The sequence below is a fragment of the Gavialis gangeticus genome, unplaced genomic scaffold (assembly GCF_001723915.1).
Source record: "Gavialis gangeticus isolate Ggan-Ray unplaced genomic scaffold, GavGan_comp1, whole genome shotgun sequence".
Classification (NCBI taxonomy): domain Eukaryota; kingdom Metazoa; phylum Chordata; order Crocodylia; family Gavialidae; genus Gavialis; species Gavialis gangeticus.
This window is the reverse complement of record NW_017728992.1, coordinates 133,143,199-133,162,007: the sequence shown is the minus strand read 5'-3', so window position 1 is coordinate 133,162,007 and position 18,809 is coordinate 133,143,199. Positions and strand designations below refer to the sequence as shown.

General features: G+C 40.1%; 1 protein-coding gene across 9 annotated transcripts in view; it reads left to right on the top strand.

Annotated features, from left to right (window-relative positions):
* EYA1 (EYA transcriptional coactivator and phosphatase 1) overlaps positions 1–18,809 on the top strand; it is a 339,152-nt gene that overhangs the window by 235,101 nt on the left and 85,242 nt on the right. For all 9 annotated transcript variants that reach the window (XM_019527786.1, XM_019527792.1, XM_019527790.1 and 6 more), the window contains 2 exons: positions 7,253–7,335; positions 7,800–7,986. In XM_019527786.1, the coding sequence (XP_019383331.1) occupies positions 7,253–7,335; positions 7,800–7,986 (270 nt within the window). The remainder of the gene's footprint in view (positions 1–7,252; positions 7,336–7,799; positions 7,987–18,809) is intronic.

Below are 18,809 nucleotides of genomic sequence, written 5' to 3'. Positions count from 1 at the left end.
TTTTATATAATTAGCATTTTAATTTAGATTTTTTTTCTAGTGGAGCTACACTTAAGACAATATCTGTAAATAACAATATTGTTACAAATTGTGAAGTAATATGCTTTAAGGCTGGAGAAAGCTCTAAGACTAGGAACTTTCCATGATTATAAACATATGAAGTATAAAAATATAACTGAGAACTGAAACTGCTTTCTTCATCTGTAAAAGACAGATTAAAAAAAACTTAATCTACTAGAGATGACAGAGATCATTAGTTAATAACTGTAGAGTATTTTGCTGGTATAAGTGCTTACTATTTTTATCAATTTTTTTCCCCCTAAATTCACTCATTTATTTTAAACATCACTTGAAGAGCAATTTTTTTCATGCATATCATCTCTCTGTTATTAAACAGCCAAATGTGTTTATGGAATCTGACCATTCTAAGAGACAAGTTTTCATAAATGGCCTCTAGTCTCAGGTGTCCAACTTAGACTTTTGGGCCTGATTTTGATGAGCACTCATGTTTGGTCACAGAGTCTCAAGTCGGGTAACCAAAAATAAGACCTTTTTTTTTAATTTCGGCATGAGTTTTGTGGGTCTGTTATAAATTATGTATATAACTGATAGTCAGTCAGATGTCCTGGAGCAGATGATCATTACTAGATTAACAGGATGAGACTTCACTTAGGTTTGGCAGCTTTTAGGGCTTATTGATCCAATCTTTTGCTCAGACCCAAGGGGGGAGAGAGACCTCTTTTACCTCTTGAACTGTATGTGCTGAATAGCTTCAGTATGGCAGAGAGGAGTGTCCCGGGAAGTAGAAGCTGTGGGCTCATACCCCATCAAGATAATGAGGCAGGAGAGGAAAACATGAACCCAGGTCTTTCACTTACTGGGTAAATGTCTTAACCAGTAAGCAATTGTGCAAATATTGGGAACTAGCTCAACTAGCTCCTCCTTGTCCTCTCACCTTTTACTTTACATTAAAGTCAGTGTGCCTGACAGACTGCAACATTGTGAGGTATCTCCTGTGAGTGAGCTGAATCCCAGCAGTGCACCTCCCCTCCTAGCAATTTGAATCAAGCTGGATATCGATATGACAGAACCCTTGAAATCTGCCCCACTGAGAGGAGAAGAATGCTGTGTCCCTGGACAGAATGTGATCATCCGGAGGGAGGTTCACAGGGACGTCTGCTGCCTGTTTCCACTGTGAGAGAGCTGTCTGTACCCATGGGAGAATAGGGTTACTCTTTGTGGGCACACTGGGCCCATTGAGGGAATGGGAGTCATAGACATATTAAAAATAGAGTAAGATTGTTCCCCCAAGCCTTGATAGGAAAATGTGTGGCAAGTGGCTGGAATTTTTTGTCACCTTAGAGACAAAAGACAATCTGAGCCTTATAGTCTAAGATAAGGTACGAGAAATGGACTGGAAGGTTACAATGCAACAAGGAGATGATGCTAGTTAATGTAATAAATAATGGTCACAACATAGCAGCTGCCTAATGGTTTTCAAGTTTTATAAAATAAACAACAAAAAGAAGATTTAATGAAGGATGTCAGGGTGAAGGTTGGCGTCATCGGTGGAACAAAGGTGGGAATTAGCATCACAGTAGTATGAGAGGTAAGAAATGACATGCAGTGTGGAATTAGGCCATAAAGGGCCTTGAAAGTAAAGTTATTTGTATTTGATTCAGTAAAAGGGGAAAAAGTGGACAGATGCAGAGAGAGAGAGAACATAATGATGATAGTGTTGGGCCAAGAATAAGATTTTTGCAGCAGCTTTTTAATGGACATCAGTGGGGCAATATGGGATTCATCAAGGTCAAAAAAGTTGATTGCAGTAGTCATAAGAGGAAATCATATGACTTCAAATTAAAATCAACATTTTAAATTGTGTGGGCAGAAAGGAAATATCAGATCCTAAAGTCATTGTGCAAGAAGCAGCAGCAAAATTGAAGAACTGTGTGGAAGATTTAGAAAAAAGCTGAGACAAAGATGGTGTCTGAGTTATAAGCTTCACTGATAGGACAGATCATGGTATTGTCCCAAGTGACTGAGAGCAAAGAATGCTTTTCCAGATGAGGGGCTCTTTTGCCCATGTTGACCTTAGGCTGAGTACTAAACAATCACAGGCAATGAGACATGCTGAAATTTTGGATTTGGATAGATGGTGATGGGTCAGAGCTAGGAGACTCATAGATCCGAGTCGGTGGCATAGACAACAGTTAAGTCATGGTTGCAAATAAAATTTTGCAGATCCCATGTGTAGAAGGAAAAGAGGAGGGCATCAGGAGTGAAGCCCATTGGGATCCCCAAAGAAAACTGAACTGGAGATGTAGAGGATCATACAAATGAAATGTTAATCGAGTTATGGGAGGGTCAGGAGGGAAAACTACATCTTTTTAGCCAGTTCTTTTGTGCAGTTAATGTTTTGCAGGACTATTTCTGTGCCATATTTCCTGCCATTTTCTTTCTCATGTGGCTTTTAATTGGGCTGGTTTTTATTTCAAAACAACCTTACCCTGGTTTAATTTTTTTATTCTGGCTTAATAGATCCTAAAAATAAGCAGACATCCTTATTTCCCCTTCTTAGTTTTAACTCTGGAAATTCGAAGGCTTCATTGTATACACTGTTCTTCTTAGGCTTTAATTCAGCTTCTCCACTTGTGCAAAGGACCTTCAGAAGAGGAGTGGATATGTGTTCCCCTTCCTATTACCCATGGGAGTGCATTATACAATGAAGCCTTTCCATGGACATTGGAATAAAACTGCTGCTCTGCTCCATTGCCTCTATGTGGCTTTCAAGCCACCAGCTCAAAATAATGCATCTCATCCCTGGTCCCTAACAAGCTCTGCAAGTTGGTGATTTTGAGACCATTCTAGCTTCCCTCTCTGCACAAAGGGGAGGTGCAGATAACTCAGCAGTTGTTGCGCTTGCACCCCTTCCAGCCCACCACCATAATGGGCACCAGTACACATACCAGACATCTGCTCCAGTGCATGCTAATTAGCACACTTCAGCAGCCTCCATGTCACATGTATTCAGCATACAAAGTGCCCCCACCACCCACTTCAAAATGGTGGTGGGGGCACTTTAACTAAAGCTCATCAAATGAGTTTTAGTTAAAGCGCCTTTGCCACCATTTTCAAGCTTGGGACGCTGAATACATGTGGTGTTGCAGAACTTTAGAGTGGCTCTTGCAGCTACTCTAATTAAAACACCCCTCCTCCCCCTCACCCTAGAACACATGTAAAGATGCCTTGGGATTACGTTCAGTTTAAATAGTGTGGAGCCCACTGTGCTTCACTTCCCACAAGGAGGGACTTGTCACGCTAAAACTTAGATATCCTATATCAGCCAGTTAAACTATGCCATTCTGCTACTACTAGCATTACAGCATAACTAGAAACTGAAAAATAGCTAAGGGAAAAGCTGCCAGACTAAAAGTCATAAGGCAAATTGCCGTTTGTCTGTACAGAGATGATATTTGGTTCTTGGGGTTCTAATTTTTTTTTAATTTCTATATTTCTGTGTTTTTCTCCTACCCCTTCCCCTCTCCTTTATTTTATGAGTAATGATGCTTTAGCTATTATTAATATAAGCAGTGTCATGGGTGCCAGAAGGCCACTGACATGAGGGAAGGTTTCAGAGTTAGGCCCACAATTTCTGCATTGGTGCCAGGGTTGTGTGGAGTGGTCATTCGGAATAGAGAGAGAGGAGGGGACCTGAGGAGGAGAAGGGGAAGGGTGGAAGAACATAAGGGAATAAAAGGCAGCAAAAAGAACCATACTTTGCAACCTACTTATTTTCAGTTTTAAAAGCTATGTTCCTTTTCTGCACACAGTTATGAGAAGAGCTCAGAAGTAGTTTGCATTCATGCATCATTCAGCTTCAGTGGTATTAACCTGCAGTTAGCACCGCTGTTGCTTTAGTTTTGCAGGTTGTTATGATTCAGAATATACTAACTAATGGATTTGGGAATTTAGCCATAAAAAGTAAATGTTAAGGTATTCAGTTATTATTATACAGTTTAAAAATATTGCGCTGGATGGCTAAGCAGTTACTAAGACAACCAGGGAGGGTTTGCCAAGGATTTTTAAACAGTGTAAGCAAAAATAAGAAACCTTAGGTTTAAATAGCCCATCTGGCCTTCATAGGCTTTTCCCCAGAGAGCTGCTCTAACTTCTGCCACATATATTGTGCCCTGATGATAGACATAGCCCATGGCAAAGAGTCTGATCAAGGAAAGCAAATGGACTTCTGTAGAAAATACACAGGGGAGGACAGCATCCTGCCTGTTGTAGAAGTACTGGAGAAAAAGTTTTGCACATGGGAGCTGCATACTAGTCCCAGCAGGTTCCAGCATTCTTCGTACGCTGACTGAGATTCCGAGCTTTAATGTGGGTCCTTGTTCTCTGCAAAAGAGACCTTTGACCTGCAATTTACAGCTTTTATCACGTTTAACTTTACATAGTTGGGCAACTTGGTGCAGTAAGCCTGTGCATTTCATAGTTTCATATTTTTGTGTTTGTTCAGCTAATTCAGGAACAACAGGCTCTTTGCCAGGGCACAACTGATTTAAAAATGTGGCAAAATTGATGTATTTTTAAAACAACTCTAGGCTAGTAGCCCTGGGTGGCCCACACAGCAGTTTCTGAGAAACCTGTTTCATGTTTGTTACGGTCTGTGAGACCCCCACCCCTCCTCTGTAGGAGCCAATGCTGACCATAAGATGAAAGAGAGAAGGGTTTTCTTTATTTTTTAGTGATAAGTTGTCTGGGGTGTAATTACTTTTTTCATTTGCTCTTGTAAATTATCTGTCAGTGCATATTGTGAAAAGATAATGCACTAGCCCCCAAACAGAACTTTTGAAATGTAAGAGGCTCTAGAATAGTTTGTGTAACATACCTATAATGCACACGCATTACTTCTGCAACACTGGAAATGTTAAGAAACCAAACAGATCCATATTAACATATTTTCTCTAACTGTGACGTTCATGGCAATAAAAGCATTTATAAGACTTCATCTCTTGAAAATATTATACCCCTGGGCACTGGCTCTATCACTGGTGATAACATAGAAAGTAGTGTCCATCTGCCTATTTAAAATTAAATTTAAACCCTGCTATTTTTTCTCATTAGTTTCATTTCTTTGTATGCTTTGCTACATTTGGATACAGCCTCTTCTGCTGAGGCAGTCTGATTTAGCTCCCAGGATTATGAGCATCTATCAACAACTGCACAGTCCCAGCAGTGACAGTGGCAAGTTACAGAGGTGTATAAGAGAGACTCTAAATGTTTTTTGTGGTTACTTTCTCTTGCATCAAGTTTAAATGTTCCTTTCATACATGATGCTGTAGGACAGACCCTGCACTCACGGCCGCTCCCACCCCCAAGGCCTTTGGCAGCTATGGGGCATACACATTTTAGTTACTTCCATAATTTAGTTATTTTAATATATGTTTACCCCAGGATTTGTAAGACTTACATTATTTCTGACATGCTTTAAAAATAGAGAGAAAAGGAGGGAATAGTAACTGTATGAGCCTTAAAGGATGTACTAAGCACTGCACACCATATTTCTTTAAATTAATATAATTTTAGGATGTGTGAAAGGTGTGGATTTCTGAAGCCTGGAATAACTTTGAAGAACTTTAAAACTATTTTTATTTTACGCTGTCTCTTTAATCAAAACCTGGCTGTCCTGGTGCGGTTTCTCTCCTACTTAAGGCACAGAATTACAGGTGGCTCAATCTACTGCACTAAAAATACTCGCAAGCTTGAGGGCACTGTGGCCTTAACCTCACTTTATCTAGAGACTTCTGTTTAGTCGTGACAGGGAGCAATAAAGAAATGCGCCGTGCTTTTTATCTGTTTTGATTTCTCACCTTATCTCCTTTGCTTAGCCCTCGGCATCTTCCCTGGGCTGAAGTTTATCTTTAATTGTTATTACTGAAAACTGAACCGAAGAAGGGGAGGCTGTAAACAAACAATACATGTTAATATGGCCTATCCCTGCACACTCACTCCCCCAGCCTCAGTACGACTGCAAGAGTTCTGTCACTTTACAAGCTTTCTGCAGCTCCCCCAGTTTCACTCTCTGCATCCATATGTCTCACTTCATAGCTATGTTGCTCCTGGGTATATAACCAATGATGGCAGGGCAGCTGGAAGGGGGTTGCTGCCCTTTTGGAAGCTCTGCACCTCCGATCAGACATTAGAGAGAGACCCATCTGTCCATTCTGTGGAGAGGGAGTAGTTTGGTCTCCACTGTCATTCAGTCTGGCCTCTCTGCTGATAAACCATGCAATTTTGTGGTGTCTGTAAGTGTCATAGCCAGTATCCCCTGCTTAAAAAAAATAAGTGTACTGCCCAAGGCTGTTTATTATCAATTAGAGAATCATAATGGTTCTCACAATTGTACAAGCTTGTAGGCTCTTTAGAGGAGCGGTGTCAAAGATTTGGCCTGCACACCCCTATGATCCATCCCACAGTACTGCCTGTGGGTTTCAGACCGGTCTTGTATGTCTCATGCAGCATATGTCTTGCACTGGTGCTAGGGGCTGCATGCATCATTCAGCCCAGCTCCAGCCCTATGAGCCATATTGGACTGTCCCTGAGTGCTGCACACAGGATGTGCTGCATGTGGTACCTGTATCAGACTGTCTCTGCATGCTGGATCTGGCTCATGGGGCCAGTCTGTGGGCCCAGTTCAGCCCATGAACTGATTTTTGCCCCTCATCCAGCCCACAGATCTAGATGATTAGATACCCTTACTTTAGAGCATGGGCTTAGTTTTTCTTTGTAAATGTAAAACATGGTGAAAAATGTCACTACTCAGGGTCCCATATAGGCTGATTCTCAGATTTGCTAAGACCCAGTCTTCCTGAGGACCTCATTGGATGTTTTGAGTGTTTAGCACATATAAGGAAAAACAGTAAGTCAAATTTTCATATCATTAAATACATGGGATCTTGTATCTTGAGCATGATGGGCATTATAGAAAGTCAAGCCTGAGAACTCTATATTCTTTCCTGAGAATGTTCCATGAGACCAGTTTTTCTTTTACATAATTGCATAATAAAATATAGGGCACAGACGCAATGAATTATCACTTTATCTGTATTAACACACTACACTATTGATGATAACAAAAGTGCTTGACATATGGGAAATATTATAAATGTGCCATGTTCTTATATCATCTTATGACGGGAATGATTTTCAGTTTTAATTCACATAATTTTTCATTCCATTTCAGGTAGCAGTTTTACAACATCATCAGGAATATATGCAGGAAATAATTCACTTACAAATTCAACTGGATTTAATAGTTCACAGCAGGTAAATTTGTAATTATAATTAAATGAAAGTTTGGCAAAACTGTATTTCAAGCAAACAAGTCACGCAATGATTCCCCTCTGTTACCTTTAAAAAAACTATATGTTGACATTTTTCAGTAGCTTTTGCTAAGAAGATAGTATTTCAAGATAGCAGTATTTCAAGTTTTTAAGATTTAACTGAAATGTATTTCTGCCTTTTTTTCCATAAAAGAACTGCATGAATATTTTTGTTTATTTGTACAGTGGCAACAATCTATCTAATAATCTTCTGTTTTTTCAAGACAATATAATTGAAGTATGTAATATTTAGGTTTCCTTTTACCACTTCATGTTTGTCTCCTCTACTATGAATCATCTAGAGAAGACAGGGGAACTCAGACATGTGTTTGCACTTACATTTTGGAATGTATACTAAAAAGTAGCAAAAGCTTGATAAAACACTCTGTTGCCTTTTTTGTCCGGTAGGAATATCCATCTTATCCCAGTTTTGGCCAGGGTCAGTATGCACAGTATTATAACAGTTCACCGTATCCTTCACATTATATGACAAGCAGTAACTCCAGCCCAACGACACCCTCCACAAATGCAACATACCAGCTTCAAGAACCACCATCTGGCGTCACCAGTCAAGCAGTTACAGATCCTGCCGCAGGTAATTACATGGATTTTATGATCCCAATGGGGCACATTTTGAAAGTTGAAAGGGTTTTTGGAGGCGGTTTTTTGTTTGCCTTTTTTTTTTTTTGAGGATTTTTAAAAATCCTGTCTGTATTGTACCTCTTGCACAGATTCCAATAGAGTATACACTAAGAAAAATCAAAACAATGAATATTTAATTAAGATGGTCATGGTTTATTTTATTTATTTACAATAATACTAATAATTTGTTTAAAGCAATTATGGGACATGTAGTAGCCATTGCACTGGGCCAACTTCTGAAGCTGTTATATGCTTTCTGTTTACTTAAACTAGTGTACTTAATTTTGCCTGAATAGAGACTGAGTAGAAACCAGGGATGATAGTCAGCATTTAGCCTAACTGTACACTTTGAAAAATTACCTTTATACTATGCAAATAACAGTCAGAGCACAGAATACTGTTTGTAATAGGCAGTTAAAAGCACAAAATTGTTACTATTTTTGGAAAAATGGAAATTGTCTCCCCCTCCCATTATTCATTTTACCTTTCTGAATGAAATTTGCCTTCTTTTTTCTAGTCAAAGAGAATTTTTTAAGAGTGTCAGCCAGATTTGCATGTAGTTTTTTATGCAAAGGATTAAAAAACCCAAACTTTTCCCATCATTAAAAAATACATTTAACAACTCAAATGCGCCCATAGTTAGTAGATGGCAAAAACTTGGAATTTGTCAGGGAGAAAGTCCAGCGGTTGCAGATGTACTTCTCAGTTCTGTAGTAAAAAAGAGAGAGAGAAAGAAAAAGAAACAGTTATGATTTGGCAACGTAGTAAGAGTTTCAAAAATGTACTTTGCACATGCACAATGGATTTTGTAATGTGATCTGTTAAAATGATCTGCCAACATTCTGTTGGTTTTGTGCAAAAGTGCATAGCTGAAGAAACTTTAGGCCATTCTAGGTCTTCTGGTTTGGTCAATGAAGTTGCATGGGACTCTTTCTTTATAATGCATGTGAACATGTGTCCAAGTCACCAGAATTAATCTATTTTCACTCAGTGTTCTAGGTCTTTTTAATGCTGCCCTTTCAGTAAGATGCTGAGTAGCAGTGAATTCCTCTTACTTCAAATAAACAAATGTAGTTTCAAGTTGTTATTTTTATCAAAATGTATATTCTGTACCAGCTTCTGAGAGAATAACATTATCTAGCTTTTAAAAATTTTTGCAAACCACTTTTTGTTTAATTTCTTTGGAAAAATCAAAATATTTGTTGCTTTCCTTTTTAAAGATATGTTGAAAATAAGAAGGAATTTGTGAATCAGTCAAAGGATGGCATAATATTTAAATACTATCTCAGATGCCATTCCTCTACAAGTCTTGAGCACGGTATTTGTAATACATAAAAAACAATATCTGGGGAAACCCTCCTTGAAGTGATGAAATGTGTGAAGTGGTATAAGGTTTGTACAAAACGCTAATAGTTGGTATAGTTTTCTTTCTCTCAGGATGCTGTGTGTTTTGTACCCAGCCCCCTTTTCTGGTTCACTTCTATTTTGCAAGTTCGAATCCAGGCCTGTGATTGTATTTGTTGCCAGCCCTATAATGTCTCCATTTGTACATATTCTTGTTTTGTTTGCAAGAATGTTCTCCTACTCTCATATGCTAAATTGAAAGGAGAAGCTTCACCCTTGTATTTTCAATTGAATAGTTATGGACAAGTATGCTATTTATCCTAATTGTCTGTACAGAGGAATAAAATGTCTGAAATAACTTCTTTATTCCTTGTGCTGGCTACCTCTGTCATAGACTGCAGTGCAAAAAGGAGACCAGCGTCTTCAAGGCCAGTTATCCCCTCACCTCGCAGGAGCAGAACATGAACAAAGCCTTGTTTCTGTGCTGTCTAGTACTGCTGAAATGGCATAGAATAGACACAGAGGGTATGTCTACACAAGACTCTTTACTGCACATTAGACTAATCTAATGCATAGTAAAGCATCACTGAATACGTGTGTACAGCAATTACTGCATAGTAGATTACTCTAATCTACTGTTTTCTAGTACCTGTATATACAGGTACTAGAAATCAGTGCATTAAACTAAGGCACCAATGGACATGTGTAGATGCTGACTGGGAGCATATTGCTCCCAGTCACCCTAGGCAGCAGAGCACCAGAGTGGGTGGCTAGGCAGGATGTCCCAGCTGGGCAGGTTGCTGCCTCCTAGCCACATGGAGATCAGGATGGTTCCTGATCTCCACATGGCTGGGAGAACTGTCCTGGGTGCCGGGCAGCTGATTCCCACCACATGCAGATTGGGACCCGTCCTGATCTCCACATGGTTGGGAAAGCCGATTTTCCACGTGGTGGGAAGCACTGCCCAGTAGCAGGGACAGCTGTCCTAGCCACATGGAAACTGTGGCTTGTCTGGATTTCCATGTGTTGGAGGCAGGTGCTTCCCACCTCTCCCAGCCATGTGGCAATTGGAATGCATCCCAATCTCCATGTGGCTAGTAGGCAGATGCCACACAGCCGGGACAGCTCTTCCCTGCCCATGGAGATTGGGACCAGCCCCCATTGCCAACCCCCTGGAGGGTCTGGAGATGCCTCTTGCTGCTGCAGGAAGACAGAGCAGGGCAGGAGCAGCCATGGACTGAACTGCTCCCATCAGGAGCACATACGCTCTCAACAGGCCCACATTCAGATGTGAGTGGGACTGCAGCTTCACATGCTTGAATTTTATGCACAGAAAATTCAGGCACATTAATTGCATGTGTAGATGTGCCCAATTTGTACCATCCTGTGCAGATCCCTCCTTTGTCCCTCCTTTGGCATGAATCTGAGCCACATCACAGCCTACTTCCTGGTCTGTTCTTAGAGCAGTACAAATTTATTTTCCTTATTCTGGGCTTGTTGCAAAGCTTCAACTGAGACCCTATAGTTTTTCAAATATGGTTCATTTTTCAAATAGTTTCCAAGGGCTGATGGTAGACAAATACACTTTTTAGCTATTTTAAAAGGAGAGGGGGAGCTGCTTCTTGGGAGCACACATCAGTTGTTAAGATCTCACTGCATGCTACTGTAAGTGGTTCAGGTTAGTTAAATCACTAACTTCAACACTGAAGGAAACAGGGCTAAAGTTGGCAATGGGTTTGATACCTTTGTTTTGCTACAGAAACTTGCAGAGGTTACAACAGCTTATATCAGTATCATTTGTTATCCATGTACCCCATATGTCTGTCTGTACCCAAAGCTCTCCAGACAGCATTGTAAAGGTGTGGTCCCGGTTCTGAAGAGCTTACGGTCCAAGCTCTGGGTCTTGCAAACACGTAGGTGCTTGATTTTACTCCCACAAGTAATGCCTTTAGAGGTGAAGGAATTACTCACATGGGTAAAATTAAATGTTCGCAGAAGAGTTACAGTCACAAGTATAGGCTTAATTACTTATGGAAACATCTTTTTGTTTCTGTTGTATGTTGAATATGGAATTAGGGGGAGCTGGAGTGAACAGAAAGAAAGAAGTACGTCTTGCTCCAATAACATGGTTCAAAGGAGAAGTGGTGGAATGAGGGCAATGAAAAGGAATTAAGCGAGAGGTGGCAAAATCTGAGGTTAGGAAGGATCTGGAAGATGGAAGTAGGTGGCTGGACAGGTACATAGCAAAATAGGATAAATTGGCCAAGGCAAAATTGGACCAAAGGCAAATAAATTCACCAAAACTTAACCATGAGGAGACCTAGTGGAACATTTTTGTTGACAATATTTAACATTCTGTCAAATAGCAGGATCGGGTTAAGGATTCTCCCTTTTAGTCCTGCCGTTTTGTAACACCAGTTGTTTCCCAGTGTGGATTGAGTGTCTTGCTGGCATGGAATTCACACGTGAGGCTCATATACCCACTTCTCCAATGGAGTTAATGGGAAGGAGTCTGCCTACTGCATCCCAAAAGTTACAATTGGCATACATTCCAGTAATACATTTTTCCTCTGCAGTTGTACACTCTGCCACAGCCACATCAAACTGATTCTAGAATCAGGGAGCTGCTAACAACTTTGATTTTTAATGGTTCAGTTTTAATCCCCAGCTATACCTAGTAAACATCAGAGATGCCTGGACCTGTAAGTGTAGCACAGTAGTCATTAAAGAATATATGGAAAGATATGAGTTCCATTTTAAATCTTAAAATAATTATTTTCTCATTTATTATATATGTTTTTAGATCCCAAAGTTTAAATAGTGCATTTAGCAATTGAAACTCTGTTTTTTCTGAATGGAATCTGACTTATTAAAGCCTGCCAGATAGATATCCAGCTAGCCTTCACACCATGATCCAAGAGATTTGCTCTGTCTTCCTAAAGCCTTTGTGTAGAACTGTCGGGATCTCTCTAAACTTGCTTAGTGAACGTCTTCATTCCTTTTCCATCTTGGAAAGAGGCATGGCTTCGAAAATTTGTGTGCTTGAAGATTGTGTGGAGAAACAGACAAAAGAATACAAATTGAGAAGTCTTGTATTGGGAGGTTTAAAATTCCGTTCAGGATCAGCGTTTCTGATTGCACATCTTTGAAGATGTTTAGTTAAATGAAACCCAGATTCTGTAATGTGCCAGGTCCCATAATATGAAAGGATATTGTAGTGGATTTTATCTCCCACAGATTCAGCTAGGTAAATAAACTGTGTTATTTACTTTCCTAATTAACAGAACGTACACTACCATTTAACTGAAAGCAAAGAGCATGCTTTGATGAAAAGCTCACATTACTTATTTTAAATTTTGAATGTAAAAATACTTTATTTTCACTGATAGCCTTCTAACTTGTGGTTTACAATGCAAAATGCTTTTCTTTGAGGTATCAGTGTCACACTGATTGTTAAGTTGTTTCCTTTCTGTGAGATTTGAGTTTTTATATATCAGCATATTTTGAAACTACTGAAGTGTGAACAACATGTTGCTAGGTTTAAGAAGAATCTTAGAAGCTTAAAACAAATCATTACTAAAGCAAGAGAATGTAAAAGAATTGATCTTAAAAATTTTAACTTATAATATTTACAGTTACTTGATGTCAGTACATTTTAGTTTAAAGGGGTTAGTTTTGGAAGGTGATGAATTTCTGTTAAGCTTCTATATTTGTGGAAACCTTTTTCTTTCTTATTTGTCATTATAGAGTTTGAGGCAGATATTCTTTGTTTCTAGTTTTGTAATTTAAAAAAATGAACAATTGTGAGCAACTCATATTTTACCTTTCTTATTTAGAGCAACTCTTATAATTTATTAATTCACATTTTCATTAAGAAATAGTAGTACTTTTCTTGAAATTGGTCTGTATTAAATATTTTTAGATTCCTTAATTTACACCATATGCAAAATATATTGGAAGTTGTTTTTATATTGCTTATTAACTTTACAAAACACGCTTAAAAATAACAAAACAAAGCGCACAAATTCAATTAGCCAACAAAATTCTTCTCAGCCATGGTTCATTGTATTGCCTTTATAAACTGTACAATTTTTTTCTCTTGAGTACCATGCCACATTCAATACTGAAGAATAAAAAGCTGCTATTACTTTTTCTCCTTATCAGATTTCATAACAGTAAATCAGAAATATTTGAGTGAAGCAGAGCGAAAGATGGATATTGGCAAAGTCTTTCCATAATAACTGAACAGAAACATATGTTAGAGTGTATAGCTGTATATTTATGTATATATTAGTATTTGATTGTTTAATGTTTCATATATATAAAAAATGAAATTAAAATATAGGATAGAATAGAGTATGTGTGTGTATATATGTGTGCATGTGTATATATAATATGAATACGTAAAGGCATTTCTAACATTGTATACAATAATGATGTATGGGGATGAGGGATACCAGGTGCTTCTGTTTTATGATAAGCAAGTATCCTGGTTTTCTCTGTTTAAAAATTGTGAATTCTCTGATTGAAAGACCCAACATCCACATTTTTCCATTATTAAAATGAAATGCCACTATATATATGCGACTGTTTCCCTTCACCCCCCTCCCATTTGTGGCACTGAGCAGCCCTGATATGCCAGTGCCCTGCCCATGGCATTGTCCCTCACTCTGAAGCCATAGCCCCACAGCCCTGCCAGTGCCCCTCACATCCCCCCCACCCCCCTCAGAAGGGGCCCCCGGCTGCCAGGGCTATGGGGCCAGGGACCCAGATCCACAGCCCCCTTAGCCCCCAGCAGTGCCTGAACATGGCTGCCACAGTGGGAGGTGGCAGCTGTTGCAGTGCTGTGGAGCACAGAGCCTGACTCCCCCTCTTCTACAGGTGGCACAGCTGGAGCCCATGGGGTAAGCTGGATGTGAGCTGGTGGCTATGGACTCGGTGCTGTCTACTCTGCTGCCCTCCCCATGGGGCCTCCATATCCCAGCAAGCAGGACCCAGCACAGCAGGGCAGGTCATGGTGGGGGGAAGCTTAGTGCCATGTCCGGGAGCCTGGTGCCACCATGGCAAGGTGCCTCTTTCCCATCCAGCAGAAGTGGAAGATGCAACTCTGCACCACCACCCCTTCTGCTGCTGGGCAGGCAATGGGTGCCTCATTGTGGTGGTGTTGCAGGGCTCCCGACAGTGGCACCAAGCCTCCCCACCATGTTCTGCCCTGCCACGCTGGGTCCTGCCTACTGGGCTGTTGAAGCCCCCAAGGGAAGGCAGCAGAGCAGGGAGCCCCAAGTCCACAGCCACCAGTCTGCATCTGCCCCCACCCTTTGCAAAAATCTTGGGGAAACATACCCCCACCTCACCCTGAGAGTGCATGCAGTGGCAGGGAGCCAGACCCCCCACTGCCCTCCAGATGAGCCACCTGTGACTCCATCCTGCTTCCCTCCCAAGCCCTGTAGCCACACATCCTGGACCCCAAGCCCCATGCACCACCTTGGCTAGGCAGCAGTCCCAGCCCTGTCCAATTCTCTCCCTCCTTCACTATGGGGGCCGCAATTCCCACCCCTCTGACTTACCTGCAGGGAGCTGCTGGAGCTGCTGTCATGCTGCCTGGCTGTCACCTGCATGTCTACGCTTGCACATGCACATGGTGCCTCCTGCCTGATCCCCTCTCCCCCCAGCCCCTTGCAGGCTGGAACTGTGCCAGCCTGCAAAGGGAAACCAATCTTTCCTATGTTTTTCTCCTTAGGAAGAGAAAATCTGTGTTTTTCTACTTTAAATGAGAAAATCCAGGTTTTACTGCATTTTTCTGTGGCAAACAGAAAACCTGAATCCCTGGTAATAAGAAAACATTGAATTAAATTAAAAGTGATTAATTTAAAAGTTGATTAAAAGAAGTAAGTTAGAAACTAACCCAAAGAATGCATTGCTGCAGGGTATCTTGAGGCCAGAAGAAGAAGAAACTTCTCCAGTGTATAGGATCAACTCATCTTAGCCTGTCTTGCACCTTTCTTTGAAGTGTTTGGCAGTGGCAGCTATAAGACCTACTATATTTACTTGCATCCAAGATGAGGGTTCCCTCTCCCCTCCTTTCAACCTGTGGGGGAGACCCTCATCTTAAATTCAAGTATAGCGTGGGGCAGCTCCCTGCCTCTATCTTTCCACACCCTCCATCCTGTTTGCCCTCAGTCATGGCTCTGGCTCTGGCCCCAGTCCACCTGGCTCCTGGCAGTGGTAGCAGTTCTTGCCCTGGCTCCAACCACAGGACCAGAGCTTCTGCTCCTGTAACTGCTGCTGCCCTGCTGGAGTGGGGCTTGAGGTGTAGCCACAACTGAAGGTATAGTGTTGGAGAGGGGCGGAGGGGACAGATGCAGAGGGGGGCAAGATGCAGGAGACACAGGTATCAGGGAGAGGAGGGGCAAGTGATAGAAGAAGGTGCTAGGAGATGCAGGCACTACAGGGGTGGGGCAGGTGGTGAGAGAAAGGCAGCAGGGATCAAGATGCAGGGGGAAGGGCAAAAGGCAAAGTTCAGGCTGCTTTACTCCCCTGTTGCTACTTTCCCTGCTTTAATAGATGGAGGAGCAGGGGCATACACATGTACGTGACCCTCCAATAATCTGATCCTGTACATGGAAAATCATAAACTTATAACATGTATAGGATCTAATTATTGGGGGGAAGTCACCTTAAATTTGAAGTTGCCTTGGATTCAGGTAAATAAGTTAGCTGGAGATAAATGGACTGCCATTCAGATGGATCACTCTTTGGCAATTCCTGTCCTTTGCTTGCGTAAAAGCCAAAATTATGCAACATGGTTTGCTCTGTTAAAAACTGTCTATACTTTTTTTTTGCCTGTATCCCTAGGAAGCTATTTTTGACCAAGACTATTTATGTCTGAAGAAGGGAAGGAGCACAGGCTTCCTGATTATAATATCAGACTACGTTAATGGATAGGCAAGCATCAAATTAGTCTTTTACACACAATTAATTTGGTAATTTTGTCAAAACTAAGACCAAACTTTTCTTTTTCTGTTTGGTGGTGCAGATATTATTCCATTATTCTATTTGTTTCCTAAGAGTTTTTGTCTAAATTTAATAATGTTTCATTTTTATTGAAAAAGTCAAAATGCATTGATAGTACAATATATCTGTTGCATTGTTTTTACTGGCATATTTCTTATGCTATGTAAACTAGTAGTATAGAACTAATGAGTTTGAATATGTACATAATCTAAAGTAAGGCAATACTGGCACATTGAAATTGTATTTCATTTATTATTTTGTTGAAAGACATACAGGAATTGAATACGTAAATATTTAGAAATGGTCTTTACTTGAGGAGTTCGGATATTTACAATTTATATTGAGGACTTAGCTTGTATTTAAGCATAAATTCTTTTGGATAAATGTTAAGTTGGGGGTACTCTGTATTAAAATGTGTACATGTCTATATATAGCACACACTTTGACTAAATTAAACTAGTCCTAGCTGGGGAGGGTGGCTGACAGGATTAGATTGTATGTAAGGTTAGTGATTAATATGGATACTAGTAACTTTTCAGAAAGCTGTTCAGAATAAGTAATAATACTAGTAATAGCAGATGTATTATTTTTATATAACACAAAGACCTCCAACATGACATTCAAGCAGCAGTAACAGTTGAAATAGAGTAGGACACAGGAAAAAAAAATCAAAATTTCTAGAAAATTGATTACACTTGAGCACTTTTGCTCTCCTCCTGTGCATACCCCCCCCCCTTTTTGCGGGGGTGGGGGGGAATAACTGAGTTCAGTTTTCCTCAGGGTACTGTTCTCACTAACTCAAAAGGCCATTGAAACCAGCAATTACTTCTCAATTATTTAGTTGCGAACACTATGAAAAATACCCATGATACAAATTAATTTTTACTCAGTATGCAAAGTAAGGTTGACCTATATAAGCAGGAAGAAAATAAAGCAAACGTACTGGAAAGACCGTCATGGTTAAACAATATTGAGATTGTTTTGCTATTCATTGCTCACAAATCAAACTATTTCTTGTGCACTAGATGCTGATGGGAATCTGTCCTATGTGACGGAGTACCATGGAAACTGTATGCAATGATACAGTAGAACATGTAAGCAATTATGTATGACAGATTGTGTGTTAAACTGTAATAATATTATGTCTTGCAGCACCTGATAGGAGAAACAGACTTCAGTATCATACCTTGCAATATGCTGTTGCTTCTAAAATAATTACAGAAAACAAAATGAAACATATTTTGTCCTCCGCTGTTTTTGAAAAAAAATGAATTGCCTGATTTGGAAAAAGAGATAAACACTTAATAGAGCTTGGGTTAAGGAGTTTTTCAGACTAATTGAAGAGAGATTAGCATTGGGCCTGTTAAAATTAAACAAGATATGGAACCGATGCTTCCTATGAAACTGAAGCAAATTATAAAAATTTGATTTAAGAAGCCTAGAGTAGGAACCAGTAAGATATAAAACTAGATGTGTCCACTGGTAGACATGGAAAATTAACCATTCATACAATGTTAGCATAATTTTTTTTAAGCAATATTCCTAAATACAATATATTCTTCCATGTTTTGGTGGTGGACATTATAAAACTAAACATGCTTCAACATAAACATAATAAAATAACAATCTATTAAAATGAAAAGTCAGAGGCACGTATCTCCAATTTATGTAAGGTGACACAACACAGTTGAAGTTAATGAACATTTATACAAGCTCAGGATCTGGCCCAATCAGACAAATGACTTTTGCCCTATTTCTGTAAAAAGGGTGACATAAATGATCCTGATCTAGAATTGGGCCACCTTTTTTGTTATAATTTATTATTATTCAATAAATTAAGCTGGATCAGTATGTTTTTAATGTAGGGACAGGATCTCATTGCAGCATGGACTCCCTATTGCTTGTCCAAGTGTTTAATGATTTACATTTATCTTCACATATGTGGAAGAACTTTCATTCACATATATTCATGATTTTAGTTCAGATGACCAGTATTTATCCAAATGAAAATGATTTGCCTCTTTGGCAGCTAGGCGCTATGATCCAAATTTTCAAAATTCGGTAACTAAAGTTTGATTATTGCACATTCTAAGCATTAGGCCTGTACAAATAGGGAAGTATTTGATTCGGATTCGGAGGACAGTGATTTGATTTGGTGATTCGAATCACTGTCCCCATTTGATTTGTTTGAACCAGAATCGGAGATTTAGCGCTTATTTGGAGAGTCAGATCAGCCAGGGAGAGGTGTAGACACAGCCCAGCAGCTGCAGGTTCTCCTGCAGCTCCTCCAGCTGTGCCTTCCTCTCCCCGGGTGTGGGGAGCCTCAGGAGAAGTCCCCGTGGCTGTACTGCCCAGCCCCGTCCCCCAACCAGCCCAGCCTCCTGGGACTTTAAAAAAAAAAAAAAAAAAAAAAAAAAA